At 43.4% G+C, this 15,800-nt stretch overlaps 6 protein-coding genes across 6 annotated transcripts; 3 read left to right on the top strand and 3 right to left on the bottom strand.

The window, feature by feature from the left end:
- Window positions 1-3: 3 nt before the first annotated feature.
- Window positions 4-1,565, top strand: V1516DRAFT_673664 (Ribokinase-like protein). The gene is made up of 5 exons (XM_066921951.1): window positions 4-104; window positions 149-164; window positions 207-357; window positions 418-1,211; window positions 1,261-1,565. Exons 1-5 carry the CDS (start codon window positions 65-67, stop codon window positions 1,292-1,294), a joined length of 1,035 nt encoding a protein of 344 aa, XP_066778305.1. The 5' UTR covers window positions 4-64; the 3' UTR covers window positions 1,295-1,565.
- On the bottom strand, window positions 1,127-3,697 carry V1516DRAFT_673662 (uncharacterized protein). Its single transcript, XM_066921950.1, has one exon. The coding sequence runs from the start codon at window positions 3,396-3,398 to the stop codon at window positions 1,362-1,364; it is 2,037 nt and encodes a 678-aa protein (XP_066778304.1). The 5' UTR covers window positions 3,399-3,697; the 3' UTR covers window positions 1,127-1,361.
- Window positions 3,698-3,859: 162 nt separating this feature from the next.
- On the top strand, window positions 3,860-4,195 carry V1516DRAFT_607725 (uncharacterized protein; the record flags this gene model as incomplete). Its single annotated transcript, XM_066919281.1, has 1 exon — window positions 3,860-4,195. A coding segment is annotated over one exon (336 nt), but the record flags the coding sequence as incomplete, so codon positions are not given.
- On the bottom strand, window positions 4,094-6,145 carry V1516DRAFT_636444 (uncharacterized protein). Its single transcript, XM_066920028.1, has 2 exons — window positions 6,058-6,145; window positions 4,094-5,999 (listed from the first exon to the last, which is right to left on the bottom strand). The coding sequence occupies exon 2, from the start codon at window positions 5,906-5,908 to the stop codon at window positions 4,316-4,318; it is 1,593 nt and encodes a 530-aa protein (XP_066778302.1). The 5' UTR covers window positions 5,909-5,999; window positions 6,058-6,145; the 3' UTR covers window positions 4,094-4,315.
- A 479-nt stretch (window positions 6,146-6,624) lies between these two features.
- On the top strand, window positions 6,625-11,655 carry V1516DRAFT_621743 (uncharacterized protein; the record flags this gene model as incomplete). The annotated part of the gene is made up of 10 exons (XM_066919543.1): window positions 6,625-6,693; window positions 6,894-6,924; window positions 7,031-7,639; window positions 8,195-8,714; window positions 9,225-9,478; window positions 9,593-10,096; window positions 10,511-10,673; window positions 10,767-11,083; window positions 11,132-11,421; window positions 11,491-11,655. 10 exons carry the CDS (start codon window positions 6,625-6,627, stop codon window positions 11,653-11,655), a joined length of 2,922 nt encoding a protein of 973 aa, XP_066778301.1.
- A 2,108-nt stretch (window positions 11,656-13,763) lies between these two features.
- On the bottom strand, window positions 13,764-14,966 carry V1516DRAFT_685092 (uncharacterized protein; the record flags this gene model as incomplete). The annotated part of the gene is made up of 1 exon (XM_066923597.1): window positions 13,764-14,966. The coding sequence occupies one exon, from the start codon at window positions 14,964-14,966 to the stop codon at window positions 13,764-13,766; it is 1,203 nt and encodes a 400-aa protein (XP_066778300.1).
- Window positions 14,967-15,800: the final 834 nt, after the last annotated feature.

Raw genomic sequence — 15,800 nt, 5'->3', positions numbered from 1 at the left:
ATAAGTATATAATAGGATAAAATATTTTCACAGCACTCTATACAATCCAATTGAATTAGTCAAGATGCCTTATAAGCTGTTTTGTCTTGGAAATCCACTTTTGGGTACGTGCTATGTCTAGACCTAGCAATCACTACTAACACTTCAGATATCATTGCTGTCGTGTAAGTAAATATCAACAACAACAAGTCAAAACTAATTAAAAGACCCACGACAATTCTCGAGAAATATGGACTGAAGTCGAATGATGCAATTCTCGCGGAAGAGAAAGACATGTCCATCTACGCGGAGATTCTTCAGTATAACCCCAAAGCTATGGCCGGCGGAGCAGCGCAGAACACTGCTCGTGGTGCCCAGGTTAGTTTGGAGGTGTAAGAAGAACTAGAATATTTAAAGGACTGACTTCGTCAACACTAGTATGTGTTACCCGCTGACTCGGTTGTATACTGTGGATGCGTAGGAAAGGACAAGTATGCCGACATGTTGCGTGAAGCCAATGCGAAAGAAGGACTTCATGAGGTGTATCGTATCGAGCCCCAGCAAGAAACAGGTAAATGTGCTGTTCTTATCACTGGTACTGATCGCTCGATGGTCACAGATCTTGCAGCTGCAAATCATTATAAGCTCGAGCATCTTAAGCAACCTGAGATCTGGAGTCTGGTAGAGGACGCGACCACGTTCTATGTGGGCGGGTTCCATCTGACCGTCTGTGTACCTGCGATTCTTGCGTTGGGTGAGCATGCCGCAGCCACAAACAAACTGTTTACGATGAACATTTCTGCTCCATTTTTGGCTCAATTTTTCAAGGACCAGATGGACTCTGTCGCACCTTACTGGGATATCATCATCGGTAATGAGAGCGAGGCCGCTGCTTACGCCGAGTCTCACGAGCTGGGCACCACTGATGTCGTCGAAATTGCAAAGAAAATTGCCGTGCTCCCTAAAGTTAACACGAAACGCCCTCGATATGTGGTCTTTACTCAGGGAACGCAACCCACTATTATTGTTGCTGCCGACCAATCGGGCATAATCAGTGAAAGGACTTATCCTATCCGCCCCATTTCCACGGCCGAAATTGTCGATACTACCGGTGCCGGTGACTCATTTGCAGGCGGTTTTATCGGCTCTTTGATCTCGGGAAAATCTATCGATGAAGCTGTCGAAGTTGGTCATTGGTTAGCTTCTTGGACCATTCGTCTGGATGGTGCTGCGTAAGTTTCTAGATTTTACTCTCTTATTTGGATTTACTAATCTATGTAGATATCCTTCTCCCAAGATTGAATATTCCGCATAATCAGTTTACAGAAATTGTAGTCCAACATCTTCTTGATTTGAGTTAAATGTAGAGACAATTTCAAATACTATTCGACATCTGTATTTTTAATCTGCGCCTGTTTGGCCCGAATCCGCTGGACTTGCGGAGGTTGGAAAAATGAACCTGCGAAGTTAAAGGGATTTAACTTCCCAGTCCCGGTCGCATTATCGATTGTGGTCGCATTCGATTTTTGAGATCCGATTGGTCGCTGATCAATTTTCTTAGTTGTCGGTTCCAAAACCTCGTCGTCTGCTGAAGACGGGAAAATCGAGGTCGTACTTGTCGAATGTAAATTGAACGAGGGGCTGTTATCGTAACTTATCGATGATAGTCCAGAGAACGTCGAGTATTGCGTTGCAGAGCCCCAGTTGGCTTTCGAATACGGCGTGGTAAGACTAGGCCCTGGTGGATCAGGTTCATCCAATAATAAATCAACCATGGCATTCATCATGACATCTGAGTGCGGCGGTGAAGTAGACTGCGTGGCCAGAAAGATGAATGACTGGTTTTCGTACAATATCGGCACTTTATCCACTCTAGTGGTCGAAATAGCATCATCAAGGATATCCGCGATTCGCAAATCAATCTCAGAGTTGGGATGTAACTTACTAACTGATTCCTCTATCTCATCGAATGTCATTTGCTCAGCTCGTTGTCGAATACTCGACAACCCACGACGGCATGGTAGAAACCCAAGTAATTCAACATCTTCTTTTAGCAAAGAATCAGAATCAATCACAACCGTAGATGTGTAAATGCTACTTAGTTCAACTAATGCCGAGCAATAAACCTTCCAAAATGGATCCGAGACAATCTCAGACCTGAGCTCGTCGACCGCAAGTAGTTCACTAATATTCCCTCGCAACCAAGTAGAATAAATACGTAGTCCAACCAATAACCTGCGTGAAGTCAAAGATAATCCATTCTCTCGGACTTCGGCCGTACCGAATCGCTCGCGCTTTGATTTCAGCTCCACTTCTAAAGCTGTCCACATCAAGCTCATAAATTTAAATATAAGTGAGAGTAAAAGCTTAAAACAATTAAACGATTTTCGTCTTAAGCTAAATGATAATGCAGATAGATTGATCACAGCAATAGTGTTAACCGCATCTGTTGTGACCTTTCCGGTCTTTATCGCTTCTTGAAATAAAATTTCCAGCTGACCCATAGGAGCCGACAGCTCTAGTTCTGATATCTCTGGTGGTTTATGAAGGCCGGAATACGTTTGATATAGCATCGCATGCCATCTCAGAAAACAGGCAATCAATTCAGACAAAGGCATTTCTTCTTTCGGATACTGAGTGCCGCTTTTCAGAAACTTCTTAAATGCAAGTTCTAAGTTCGCAGGCGCGGTCGGAAATGGAGATTCCACAGAAATTGCTCGAAAAAAATAATAAGTCGCGCGCAAAACTGAGCCTTCCAGTGACGCGATCACCGCTAGCTGGTTCAACGGAAACCCATTGGAGGGAATTAATTGAAGTGCGAGCTTGTAGAAATTAATAGCAGGTCGCCACAATTTCTCAGAATTTTCGTCATTATGAAAGGTATTAACTTCACGGTAACGCGACAAATCGCCCAGGCATATTAAACTGCGATGACATGACTGAATAACAAGTTTGGTAATCTTGGCCGAAACAGGCTGTGAAGAAGCAGCTCTTGGGAATTTTGCGTTCACACGGAGCCGATTGATAATCGGTTTTAATTCGACAACCTTATAAGTAATAGCGCATTGCTGGATGAACGTGCTATAGAAGTGCATCGCCGACTTAACAAACTTGACGAACTGAGCTTCGAGTTTTCGTGCCTCCGTAGGCCTGGATTTAGCCTGCGGTCTCAGCTTTGAGATCTGCTTCCGATACGAATCAATAACTGCATAATGAATCTTCATCCACAGCATGTTATCCAAGTCCGACTCGGCCGCAGTCTCGATATCTGCTAATATCGCCTTCTCAACTGCCTGACGGAACTCAGACACCATAGCGCTGACGTTTTCATGATAAGGCGGAACATCGTTTAAGAGCTCGGAAAACTTCTTTCCGTACACGGATAAGATTGTTATGAGCTTGGATTGCGAATCTGCCATTTCCTATGTCAAATGTATATATAGAACAAGGCAAGAAACTTGGCAAAAAAAAATATAATTCACATATGTGCACCCGTCGCAGGGTCGGACCGACGTGCAAATTTCAATAAAACGAGCGATAAATCAGCACGACAACACGAGCACAATACTCCTCCATGACATGACGATACGATAGTGAATTCTGAGCAGTGTTTTCCACTAGTTTTGACTGACTTTGGGAAATTGGAAAAGGATAACAATCCCATGATAATTTACATGGGTATATTTAGGGTTTACCCAACGATGACGATTCTTATATAACCCGTGTTATTTCACTGTAATTTATTTTCGAGTTGAGCAGCAACTGACTCTAAATGTCACGAAAAAGAGGTTTTGATGACGAAGAAGAACTGGAAAAAGATAATCAGAAGCATGTCGAACTCAAATATAGCGTAACGCAAGTGCCTGCGTCTTCTGATATCTCCATCAGATGCACGCTACCGCCTGACTGTTCTCAACGACCCCAGATCTTCCACGATATACAGAACTACGAACAACATTATCGGCTGCTTCATTCTCAGGTATGTCTCGATTGCAAAAAGCGTTTCCCATCGGCATACTTCCTGGAGTTGCACATCGCTGAAATCCACGATCCTTTTACTGCTGCGAGGAGAGATAGAGGAGAGAAAATCTACAAATGTTTTGATGAATATTGTGATAAATTATGTTCTACTCCACAAAAGCGACGAATGCATCTTATTGCCAAACATGGATTTCCCAAAGAATACATGTTTAATGTCGTTGCATACGGTCTGCAGCGGAACCAGACCTCACTTCTACGCCCTGTTCGACATGCTTCAAATGATACAGAGATGCCTGATGCCTGATGCCTGATGCCTGATGCCTGATGCCTGAAATATAACAACAATATTTTTGCTCTACAAAAATAACCCCAGCATCGACAATGCAGCTTTCACACCAAAACTGACGCGACGATTCTCTGCGTTGAAATCCTCAAGGCGCATTTCTCGTGTGTGCTGGAGTAAATTATCGACCTCGTCTGCCAGTTTTTGCTGCAGAGTTTTATCGGTCGTTACGATTAATCCGTTTGACTCAAGGTCCATCGTATGTGAACGTCGTGTGAAATTCGACGAGCCAATAACGGTGATGCACGGTAATGTCTGTTTTGGTGTGGCCAACCAGATACCTTTCGCATGATATGTCCAACCACCAGGCTGATTCAGCACTCCGTTTTGCCATTCAAGGAGATGAATGAACTTTGATTTATGTGCTTTAGCCACATCTTGCACAAACCGCTTAGCAAGAAGCAAGTATGCAGGAGGAAGGTGCTTGGAAATCCCAGATGACTGGTAGAATCCATTTGCTTCGGGAGCCGCCGTGATTATTAGTCCTCGCGAAGTTTGTGATTCAAGTAATCGCGACCGGTACTCAGGATGGAGATTGAAATATCCTGCCGTGAAAGTCCAAGAGAACTTGTCGGGACTCTTCAGAATCGAAAGTAGCTCTGTGATTGCCGGCGCTTCTGTGGACGTGTTGGGATCCAATAATGGGGTGAATTGAGATATTGGATAAAAAATTGTTTTAGTCGAACCTACGCAAAGTCTCTCCAACGATGACTGTTGACTTATGGGCGAATGAAGTAAAGGGGATATAATTTTGGTTGCAGCTCGAACGAATGCATGTGCCCGCTTGGTAGGTTCAGGTCCAGGATTCGATTCGGGCCAGGAGAGCGTATATTTCGCAGGAGACGAGGTATCTGGTAGTAAAACATAGCTCAGAGAAGAGATGGCGTTGAAAATAGAGCGATAATAATCTGTAACCGCAGAAGATCTGAATAAATAGTATCGATCCTGACGATTCGTGAAGTAATCTTCAGAGAGATTGGCACCCGAAAGAATAATTTCGGAATCAAAGCCGTAAAGTTTCATATGTTGCAGCCCCCATCCCTCGTTTATTCGCGAAGGAAGAACAGCTTTTGAGATGCCTCGAAGATTCGGTGTGTGGAACAGTCTCACATGCACTCGGTCAGGAAACTCTGCCACAAGAGATGCAAGAAGAGAGGCAGATGAAGGATCTGGAGATTCTCGCGTCCCTCGTAACGCATCTGTTAACAATTGGACCTGGAGGAAAGGATTTTGCCGTAAGGCTGTTCGAAGCGTATTGACCAAATCATGCTCAGTCCGACCAATGTAGAGGGAGGCCAGAAAGATTAAGGACTTGGCGGAGAGAATTTTCGATTTCAAGGTGGAATAGAAATCTGAAGGACTGTTTAAAATCTCGATCTGATCTTCCTCGAGCGGAAACGCTGGTGCCAAATGGTCAAGCCTATCGAGTAACGTACAAATTGCAGGATGAATTGGGTATTGCGCAGATGTTGAAGCGGAAGTAGAAGCGGAAGAAGTCGTGAAGGACCTAGTCGACCGGAGAGAAATTTTGCCAGGGGAGCAAACACACGATCTTCTGGCTAATGAGTGAACAAAAGGAGTTGAGGATCGCGAGAGTGTCAGCATTATGTGGTTTTTGATATGTGATTTTTGTATGATAGGTACTATAGAAAGAGTGTACAAAGTGTGTAATAATATTTCACCTCAATTATCGTCTCTAAAGTTCCCAAATTTTAATGCTATAATCCAATGTCGTTATACTATCAATCAACTACCTGCTATCGTCTGCTCAATCGTTTTGCTAGCTTATTCTATCCTGCATTCTCTCTTCTGCTAATTTCCTTCTCCATTAGCTTTTCCAAGTGATCATATTGTCCACCTCAGGTCTACCTCCCAGTTCCAGCGTCAGACCTCGAATGGTCAGCTGTACCAACGCCTGGATTTACAAAATATTGTATTGGTACCAAGTCCGTGTTGTAGCTGAAACGAGCCCCTGCTAGCTGATTGATTACAGGGGTTCCCAGACACTCAAGAGCCGTTTAAGTACACAAGAACCATGTAATTGTAATCAGGAATTAGTCGGGGTGGGTGTCTTGCCGTAAGAAGTCGAGCTGTTGAAGCTTCTTCCGAGCATCAAGATTGTTCAATAATCGATCGCTTGTCTAGATTTGTATTTTTGGCTTTTTTTTTTGCTGTGCAGTCCGTTCCCTGATACCGTCAAAAAATCCGAAATCGACCTTTATTCGCCCGTTCTTTTGCAGCGAATTACCTTGTGTACGGCACTCTGAAGCTCCAGCAGTATTCGATTGCGTCCGCTGCTCTGAAGAGAACTTCGCCGACCCATGGAACTTGCAACGGACGCCTACCTTGAGGCCGACGACGAGGTCTACGACTGTCGAAAATGCGGAAAGGTATTTTATTTGATTGTTTTTTTGAATTTGCTTGTTTTGCTTGTTTGATTTGGTTTTTTTTGTGCTCGGTCTGCTCCTGCTCTGCTCCGCTTGCGAGACTGGACTTCGATCCACTTTGCTGCTTTACGCGTCGTCGTATTCTACTGCGCGCCCAAATCGTGATCGCCTCTCGTCTATCAGCTCGCTGACTCATATTTCAGATTCTAGAGGAAGGTCGTGCATTTGAACTTGGTAAGTAGTTTTTGTGCGGAACATTTATTTCGAGCCTTGGCTGTCGCGTTATAAACGCGTCGCCGCTTCTATTTCTGGATACTGATTTTTACACTTTTTTTCTTAGGCGGAAATCGATGGCACGTTGACTGTTTCCGTTGCTCGTCTTGCAACTCGCAATTAGACTGTGAAACGAATTTATTGGTCTTAGGTAACGGTGATCTCATTTGCTCAAACTGTTGCTATTCTTGCTCCGTGTGCGGGAAAAAGATCGACGACCTAGCTATACTTACCTCCAAGGACACTGCCTTCTGTGCAAAATGCTTTCGCTGTCGGAACTGCAAGCGTCCAATTGAAAACCTGAGATACGCTCGTACATCCCATGGCATATTCTGTATGCACTGCTACGACAAGCTCATCGAGCGAAGACGTCGTCATAAAGCTCAAGCTCAAGCAGCTGCAGCCACAGCCGCACCCGATTCACTGGAAACCTCGATTTCGGCCACCCAGACTGTATCAACTCTTTCGACTAATAGTTCTGCTCCTACTGTTGGCGAATCGAATTCTTTCAATACTTTGAACACACTATCAAATGCTATATCTACGAACTCGTTGAACAATAAGTCCCTACCCCCAGTTCCACCTGAAAGTCCTTACATTTCTTCACCAGTTCCTCAAGAAGTGGTTTCTCCACCGGCTTCTCCAAGAGTCAAATCCTCACCTTCACTAGACCTAAGTTCCGATTCTAAACCTTCTTCATCATCATCTTCTTCCAAACATGATTTTGCAGATCCTATCGTGCAATCATTCCCTCTAAATGCCGTGTTTCCCCCGATTGTGGTTGGTGGTGTTAAGGAGCCGTCAACTTTGCAGTCACCTTCTACAAATACCCTTTCATCGGCAGCGGTTATTGTTTCTTCAGATCAGATACGGAGAGAACAGTCATCCACAAATTTGAAGGAATTGGGGAGTCCAGCCGAGTCGAATAAGCAGCCAGTTATGGGCAAGAACACAGTGGATGCGGATGCCATCCCTCGTAAGCCAGTGCCAACTAATATCAGCAGCCAAGAGACACAACTATCTCAAGATAAAGCAGATCATTCACTTTCTGATTCTTATCGTGAGAATTCCAAGTCCAACGACTTTTCATTTAATCTGAAGCGGTCCTTTACTGGTCAATCACCGGAACCAGGGAGTCCTTCCTCCCCAACTCAGCCAATTTCTTCAATGTATCTGCTCAAAGATGGACCTTCTTTCTTTGGTTCCACAGCGTCTGTGAGCAGTACTACAGGGCCGCTAGAAAAGAATGATAAACGTAGATCATCTATTTCTTCCAATGCGTCTTCATTTGGCCGCTCATCGAAAGGATTTTTAGGTGATGTTGGGTCCAGAAGATCCACTGCTAGTTTCCTTTCGTCTCAAGTTCGCCGAATATCTCGCTCGATTATAATTGATACTGATGATAAGAGCGGCGGACCTGCAACTGCTCCTCTGCAATTTACCAAATCGCGCTTTGACAATGATCCTTGGTCATCAAAATCTCTCCACTCTGGACCTTCTTCGCAAACATCTTTGCCACTAGAAGCTCCAACTGGATCGCCTGCGTCACAGGCAGAGCCTGAGATACCAATTGGTAATATGACTGCATTGGATGCTACTCCAAAACTTTCGGATCTGTCGGTAGCTAACATCACCAATTCTTCCAATACCATTCAACAACAATCACAGCAATCAGATTTATCAGTCGCTAAACGGCGAGGACCTAATCCCGGTCAAGGTCATCGACCCAAACGATCTATTTCTTCCGCCTCGTTTTTGACGAAGGCATTTACAAGGTCTCAGAGTATTTCCAATAATTTGACCGGTATTGTTACGGGACAGCTGAATAGTACTGCCACTTCCCAGAGTTCTACGACTACAGCTCCTGTAAAGCAAAAAAGTATGCTTCCTTTTGGTAGGAAGACCAGCACATCGGAAGGTTTGAGATCGGTATCTGGCTCGAAACAAAGTGAGTCTGTACCGGTCTCCACGATTGTCTCGCGAGTTAGTCTCCCAACACCGGAGCCTGAGACCACTATAATTCCCCAAGAGTCCGAGACTATATCTAGCACAGTACCAATTCCAGTACCGAGAGAATCAACATCTGAGATTGCGACGCCGCCTTTTGAGCAAGCTGAGTTTGTTCCCCCAGTACCTACTCCTAAATCTGATTCCCAATCACCATTTTTAGATATTCCGATTGGAGATAATGGGGGATTTAGTTTGGAAGACGATTTTTCTCATATCATATATGGACAAGATCGGCTGGGATCAGACGGCAGTTCTCCTCGAACGCCTAGAAATGCAAGTTCGAGGCTACAAACTCTTCTAAGACATCCGAGTCGGTCGACTTTACGATCTGTTGTTCATAGTCAGTCTCCTAAATCCTCACCCCGGTTGGCCAAGGGACGAACGAAGTCATCTGAGCAGAATGTTTTACCTGATTCACCTGATCCAGGGTACTGGGGGAGTTCATCTTTACCGGTGGTGTCTAAAGATCTGCCCTCGTTGGATTTGTTATCATCATCTCCTTTGGGTCGATCAGATAAAGATACAGCGTTGAAAGCAATGGATGATGAGGTCTCACACGCACATCTCAGATCAGCGAATATACCGCCTACAGATACATCTACTACCAGCTCTTATGGAGAAGATTCTGAAAAGCTCAAGACGGCGTTAAAAAACTCACAGCAGAGAGTGATAGAATTAGAAGCACGTTTGCAGGCGGACTCTCCAGATGGTGCGGTTCTTGATATGACCATTGAAGAGCGACGGAAGACGATCGCTGATTTGGAAGCACGGACAAAGGTTGCTCAGAAAGAATATGAAATATTGCGCGGCACACCGCCTATACACCTGAGCGGCATTACTCCTGAAGAAATGTTTGTGAAGTTTAAGGAAGAGATGATTACAACTAAAGAGATGTTAAAGGACGAGATTGAGCAACTAATTAGCCAGAGGAATCATCTGATTGACGAGAACTTGCGACTTGCGAAACTGAAAGAGAAATCCACGCAGGAACTCGAGCAAATGGAGCTCAAAAGGAAGCAACTGCTGAACGTTAATAGTGAATTAACCCGACAAATTCAAGAGGGATTCAAGTCCAACGTCTCAACCGCGTCGTCTTCACCTTCGCAGCAATATATCTCAGCAGGTATGGGGCCTAACGGAGCAGGAGGTGCCGTTGCTGCCGCTGCCGCCGCTGCCTCAACATCAAGACCACATTCAGGAAAGGAATCCGAAGCGATGAAAGAGAACCGCATTGCATATTTTTCTCGTCATAGAACGCCAGGAAATAGCATCGGTTCAATTTCATCATTGCCTACAACTTACATTGCTACCACATTCACTGGAATAGCTGCGGGAATGACTATTGCTTCGACAGGTTCTACAAATGGCGGGAGCAGTAATGCTGAAACGTCTTCTATGGTTACTGCTGACGAAGGTTCTGAAGATGCATCTATATCAGTACGCTCCGAGTCATCTACAACTGCAGCACCAACAGTTTCATCCTCAGCAACTACAGTGACGTCAGGATCGACTCAGAAGGCTGTATTTGTTGGTCCAGGCACTGCTACAGTAGTCAGTACTAGTAGCGGAAAAAACCGCTTTTGGAAGCGACGGGGGCCGAATGCAGTAGCCAAGGGAATTAATAAGATCTTTACGACGGAGAACAATACAGCAACTTCTGATAATCATAATAATAATAGTAATAATATTGGAGCATTTGGGTCTGGGACGACTAATGGGGAGACAATTGGATTTGCATATGATGGGAATAGCGAAGATCGTGGAAGCTTTGAAGATGCTGGAGACAATGTCAGTGCTTCTCCACTGCAAGGGGGATTACATATTGTTATAGCAGGGTCTAAGCAGCCAGCAGTATCATCCAAACTTCGAGGGATGAAAATGAAATTAGCTGCTCCTACTAATGGATTTGGGAATAAAGCTGATATCAGCAATCAAGGATTATTGTTTGGATACGATTTGAGTCGGCGGGCCGAACTAGAAGAGCGAGATGTTCCATTGATTGTGACGAAATGTATAGAAGAAGTAGAGCGGTACGGCATGGAGTTTGAAGGGATTTATCGCAAATCTGGGATCAAGTCGCAGATGACGGTAATTCAGAAGTTATTTGAGAGTATCGATCCAGCATTATTACAGGCTAGGGGAGGTTCAAGAAGTGAAGGAAACTTGGAGGAATTCAACAAATGGCAAGAAGAAGTGCATCAAGCTATGCGACACGATATCTGCGGAGTGACTAGTGTTCTGAAGCAGTATCTTCGATTTATTCCGAATCCGCTGATAACGTTCGACGCGTATTTGTCGTTTCTAGATCTAATGCAAATCGAAGATGAGGATACAAGGATATATAGCATGACAGAACTTATCCGAGGTCTACCGACAGCCCATCGGAAGTGTTTGGAGAGCATTATCTTGCACTTGTCGCGAGTTGTTGAATTCCGAGAAAAGAATTTGGTAAGTTTTTTGTTTGCGCTAGGTTGCAAATACGGGAGCTGGAACATGAGTAATTAACATGAGAATTAGATGACTTCAAGAAACCTAGCAGTTGTATTCGCGCCAACTTTGCTGCGAGATTATTCAGGCTCGAGAGAGATCATGGATGCTAATCGGAAAGGAATTGTGATTCAGTTTTTGATTGATAATGCGGACAGAGTATTTCGGATCGAATGTGAGGGAGGAATGATGTAATTTTGGAATAGATTATTTATTGATTGGGTTTGGGATGAGGGATGTTGACTATGTATTTTAGTTCTATTTTAGATGTAATATGAAGTTAGGATAATATTTCGGATATTTTTTTTGAATTGGCTCAGTAATTCGCATGATTGGTTTCGGGCTTGAATGTGTGTATGCTATGCTAGATAGCAGAGGCAAGGATTGGTTGCGCTTCGAGACAAGAGAGTAGAGTGTGGATGAAGCAACATCATTAAAATAATATAAGTATATTTAAATACAGCACGATCGTTCAACTCACTTTGAAGCGGTGAGAAACTCAGCAGTCCAAATCGTTGGTGTTTGGAACACCAGACTGACGCCTCCGTACTGCCACCAAATAACCGTTTACAATTAATTCTATGCATATATTTCAGATAAGTCGTACTGTATCTGTGCTGTCGCTTTCACATTTTGCTACTTTGATTCCTTTTGCTGTTACAGAAAATAAATAGGTGAAGCCGCTGATTGTTGATATATTACCCGAATAGGAAATAGTTGAGCTCGCTAGTCGATATTCTAGCTGGACCAAATATGATATAAACCAAGACCTTTTAGTTAACTTCATATCCCTCTTTTTCTATTATGTATAGAGTAACTACGAAGACGTTTCCATTTGCATGCACTGCTGCAACAGTGCCGATAGACATGAAAATTGATCATACAGCACAACGTGTACTTTCAAATATATTATCCATGCCTGCAATTCGCAAAATGACCTGGATGGGATTGGCAGTTGAACATAAGACTGCTGATACTATTTTGATTTGCTCTGTTTTTAAAAAGGATTTATGCCATCTTTGACTCCAGAATTTTACTAACTGAGTAGGAACCATGACGTTAGATGGCTTGCGCTTACAATATACAAGGCCTGATCTTCTCTAATTTTTCAAAATATTAAAGCAGAGATGGAGCTCGAATTTCTCGAGCCTGTATGCTAATGTATCACAAATCAATGAGCAGGATACAAAGATATAAAGATACAAAGATACAAAGATACCGAAATACCAAAATACCGAAATACCAAAATACCGAAATACCAAAATACCGAAATACCAAAATACCAAGATACCAAGATACCAAGATATCGTAAATGAGCGCACCGAGTCGTCTTGATACAGTGATAATGCGATACCAGATACCGACATACTTTTATACATTGACTACAACAAGCAGAAAGATTCATGTGCTTAGTTAACAATAGATGACGAATACCGTATGAGATTTATGTCTCATACGGGGGCTCTCTACCGGTTGGTACCCTGAGATCTTACAGGCGAAGTAAGCTTTGCCTGTAAGTTCTCTGGGAACTAGCCGATACAGAATCAGGCAATATAGATTCGGTTGTAACTGGAATATTAATTGCCAAACATCTTCCAGGCTTTTCGCATTAGTTGATTGCTAGGAAGTTCTCGCCATGTCTCATTACTTCTATCATTACTTATGATCTGAATCAGAAAATAATCAAACGTGTTGGATCGCATTCTACTTGTACGACATAATGGCGATACTGATCTCTTTAAGAATATTTCGTAGCTACATACTAATATTAGCGAGAGTTGAGCCATAACAAAGATGCATTTCATACGAAGAGATCTACTATATTCAAAATTGAGGGTATATGACAGCTTTGGTTCTTCTCTGGAGGAGTTTACGGGATAGGTTCAGGCAAGGAAGTCAATGTAATTGTGCAATTCTTAAGTAAGAAAAAATTTGTACATTTTCTCATCCATTCTTGAATTCCTCGAATATTTCTTGCATTTTTTTATTCCTACACGCTCGGTTGGCGGTGCGAACTCGATTTTGGCCTCTCTGAATACGCAATACCGTAGAAGTTCGTCGAGTCAACACTCAACTAGTTCACACATTTGTCAGCATGTCGATCAACTACTTGCTAGCCTGCCCATAACTTGAAATTCTGTATGCTACAAAGTGGATTTTGATTTTGTTGCTTCTAATTGATTATTTCTAATACTATGAGGATGGTTATACGTTGACGCGAAAGGAATCTCAGATAATATATTCATGATGATTATTACAGCCATACAAAGAATTCAGCAGCCATTTGTTTGATCAGAAGAAATTTAGCTGAAAATCAGTTTCTGAATGTTAGGAACTAAATTGCCGTCTGTACTGATGGGCGTAAGCAACAGCTCTTTTCCTGGTGTAGCATTGATCAGAGGAGAAGAAAAGAAGGCCGGACTAACGATCGATGAAGTGACATCATATGTGTTGTCCGTGTATAATACCTTGCGGTTAGTGGTCCAAGGACCGATTGGAGTAGGAGCATATTCGATGATGTACGACGACGTGTCTGCAGAAGACACAAATATCATCAAATAGGCATGATGATATTCTGAGTAAAAAATAGAAGCACCAGGATTATATATCGAGAAGCTCATATAGAATGTCTGATCATCGGGAAGTTCATAAATCACAGATGCCGATGGGGCAGCCGCCGTCGCTTTAGGCTCCACAGCTGTCCACTTGGAGCCAGTCCAGTATGTCCATGTAGACTTGTCTGTGACAGTGTCGATATGCGAGCGCGCGACAAGAATCTGACGCGAGTTACCGTAGTTGGATACATCGAGCGCATAGAGATAAATGACTTCATGGACAACCATGGACGCGAAAAGTCCATATTCATATTCGTTCTCATCCATATCGGCATAAAGATGCTGAGGACGATCGACGCGTAGCGTTTTACCCTCATCCTCAAGAGTGTAAACTGTCATGAGAGATCCGTGCGTGACAGTGTCGGTAAAAGCGTCCCAGAATTGAACCGAGGTGGTATCGTTTATTGACACACATGGTGAACGAGGAACAAACAAGTAGGCATAGAGATAGCCTACTGAATCATCCTCAGTGGATTTCGGCATGAGACCCCAGGGCAAATCTTCACGCATGTGGATGTCAACTGTCTGCTGCGGATGGAGTGACGAGACAGCGACAGCAAAGCCGGTTCCAGCATAGTAGCTGTCGTTGGTGCCCTCTGAGTAGCCGTAGAAGTAAAATGAATGATTACCTATCGGACAGAACGCAACAGGCGGTCGATAGCTTGCAATACTTTCTCCGCCGTGAGTATGTTTGAACTCGCCCCAGGTGCCGACAGTATCTACTTCAAATGAAGTGCGAATTGGACCTACTATGTAATGATGGTCAACTTTGGTCAGAGGCGTGTCATACACTGGCAGGTCGTTGAAAATGTTGGTATAGCCGAGTGCTTGACCGCAGAGAGCAAGACCGGCGAGCAGCCCATAACATGCGAACGCGACAGATGGAATCATATTGCGTGATATAAAAAATTGTAGGAAATAGTTAATGACCAAGACAAGCCACTGTCTACGGTAAATCTGAGCGAGCTCTGAGGAATCATCGATCTTTATATATTAATTCATGCCTATGTCCATTGCCCACTAGCTGAATAGCAGTCGCACCATGGAGACATGCCAAACACAATACGGACGCTTTGGTCAGACTATATTATATCAGAGGAGCTGCAAGAGAAAAGGGAGAAGAGATGATAAAGTTAAGTTGGAAGAGGCAAACATATCTAGTGGCTGATCGAAGAAGCTGAACAGGCCGGAGCGGCCGGAGGTCCATGCCACACCTTAAGATTGTAGACGAAGTTTAAAATTCAAACAGGATCAACCAACAATTGATGGATATCTTTGTATAATATTCCAGATAGTTCGAGTCAAAAATAAAAATATATCTGCCGAATCATTTGTGATGTGAACTAACTATTAGCAATCTATTGTTTATGACCGTCCCGCGACCAACCCGCTGTTCATCAACGCAATATACAATGAAGATAATAATAATTCAGCCGTGAACCGAGGCTGATCAACCGGGCGCGCCGCAGCGATGCTATTGATTTATAGTACCAGCATCCACAAAGGTGCAAGAGTATATATATTATTTTGATCTTAATTAGGTGATAATCTTGAGCTTGACTGTTTTCAGCACTTTTATGTTATCTTGATTCTTAATCATATTACAATTGACTATTCCAATTTAGGCTAAATGATTTATCTCATCTTTCAGGTGTTGCTTTATTTCTCCCAACAGAACTTTAAATGATAGCAACTGTCGCCTGTGTCTGATATCCCGAGCTCTGG

The sequence above is a fragment of the Lipomyces oligophaga genome (genome assembly GCF_038497815.1).
Source record: "Lipomyces oligophaga strain CBS 7107 unplaced genomic scaffold V1516scaffold_3, whole genome shotgun sequence".
NCBI classification, from domain to species: domain Eukaryota; kingdom Fungi; phylum Ascomycota; class Lipomycetes; order Lipomycetales; family Lipomycetaceae; genus Lipomyces; species [Lipomyces] oligophaga.
The sequence above is the reverse complement of the archived record's forward strand: the minus strand, read 5'-3'. Positions and strand labels throughout refer to the sequence as shown.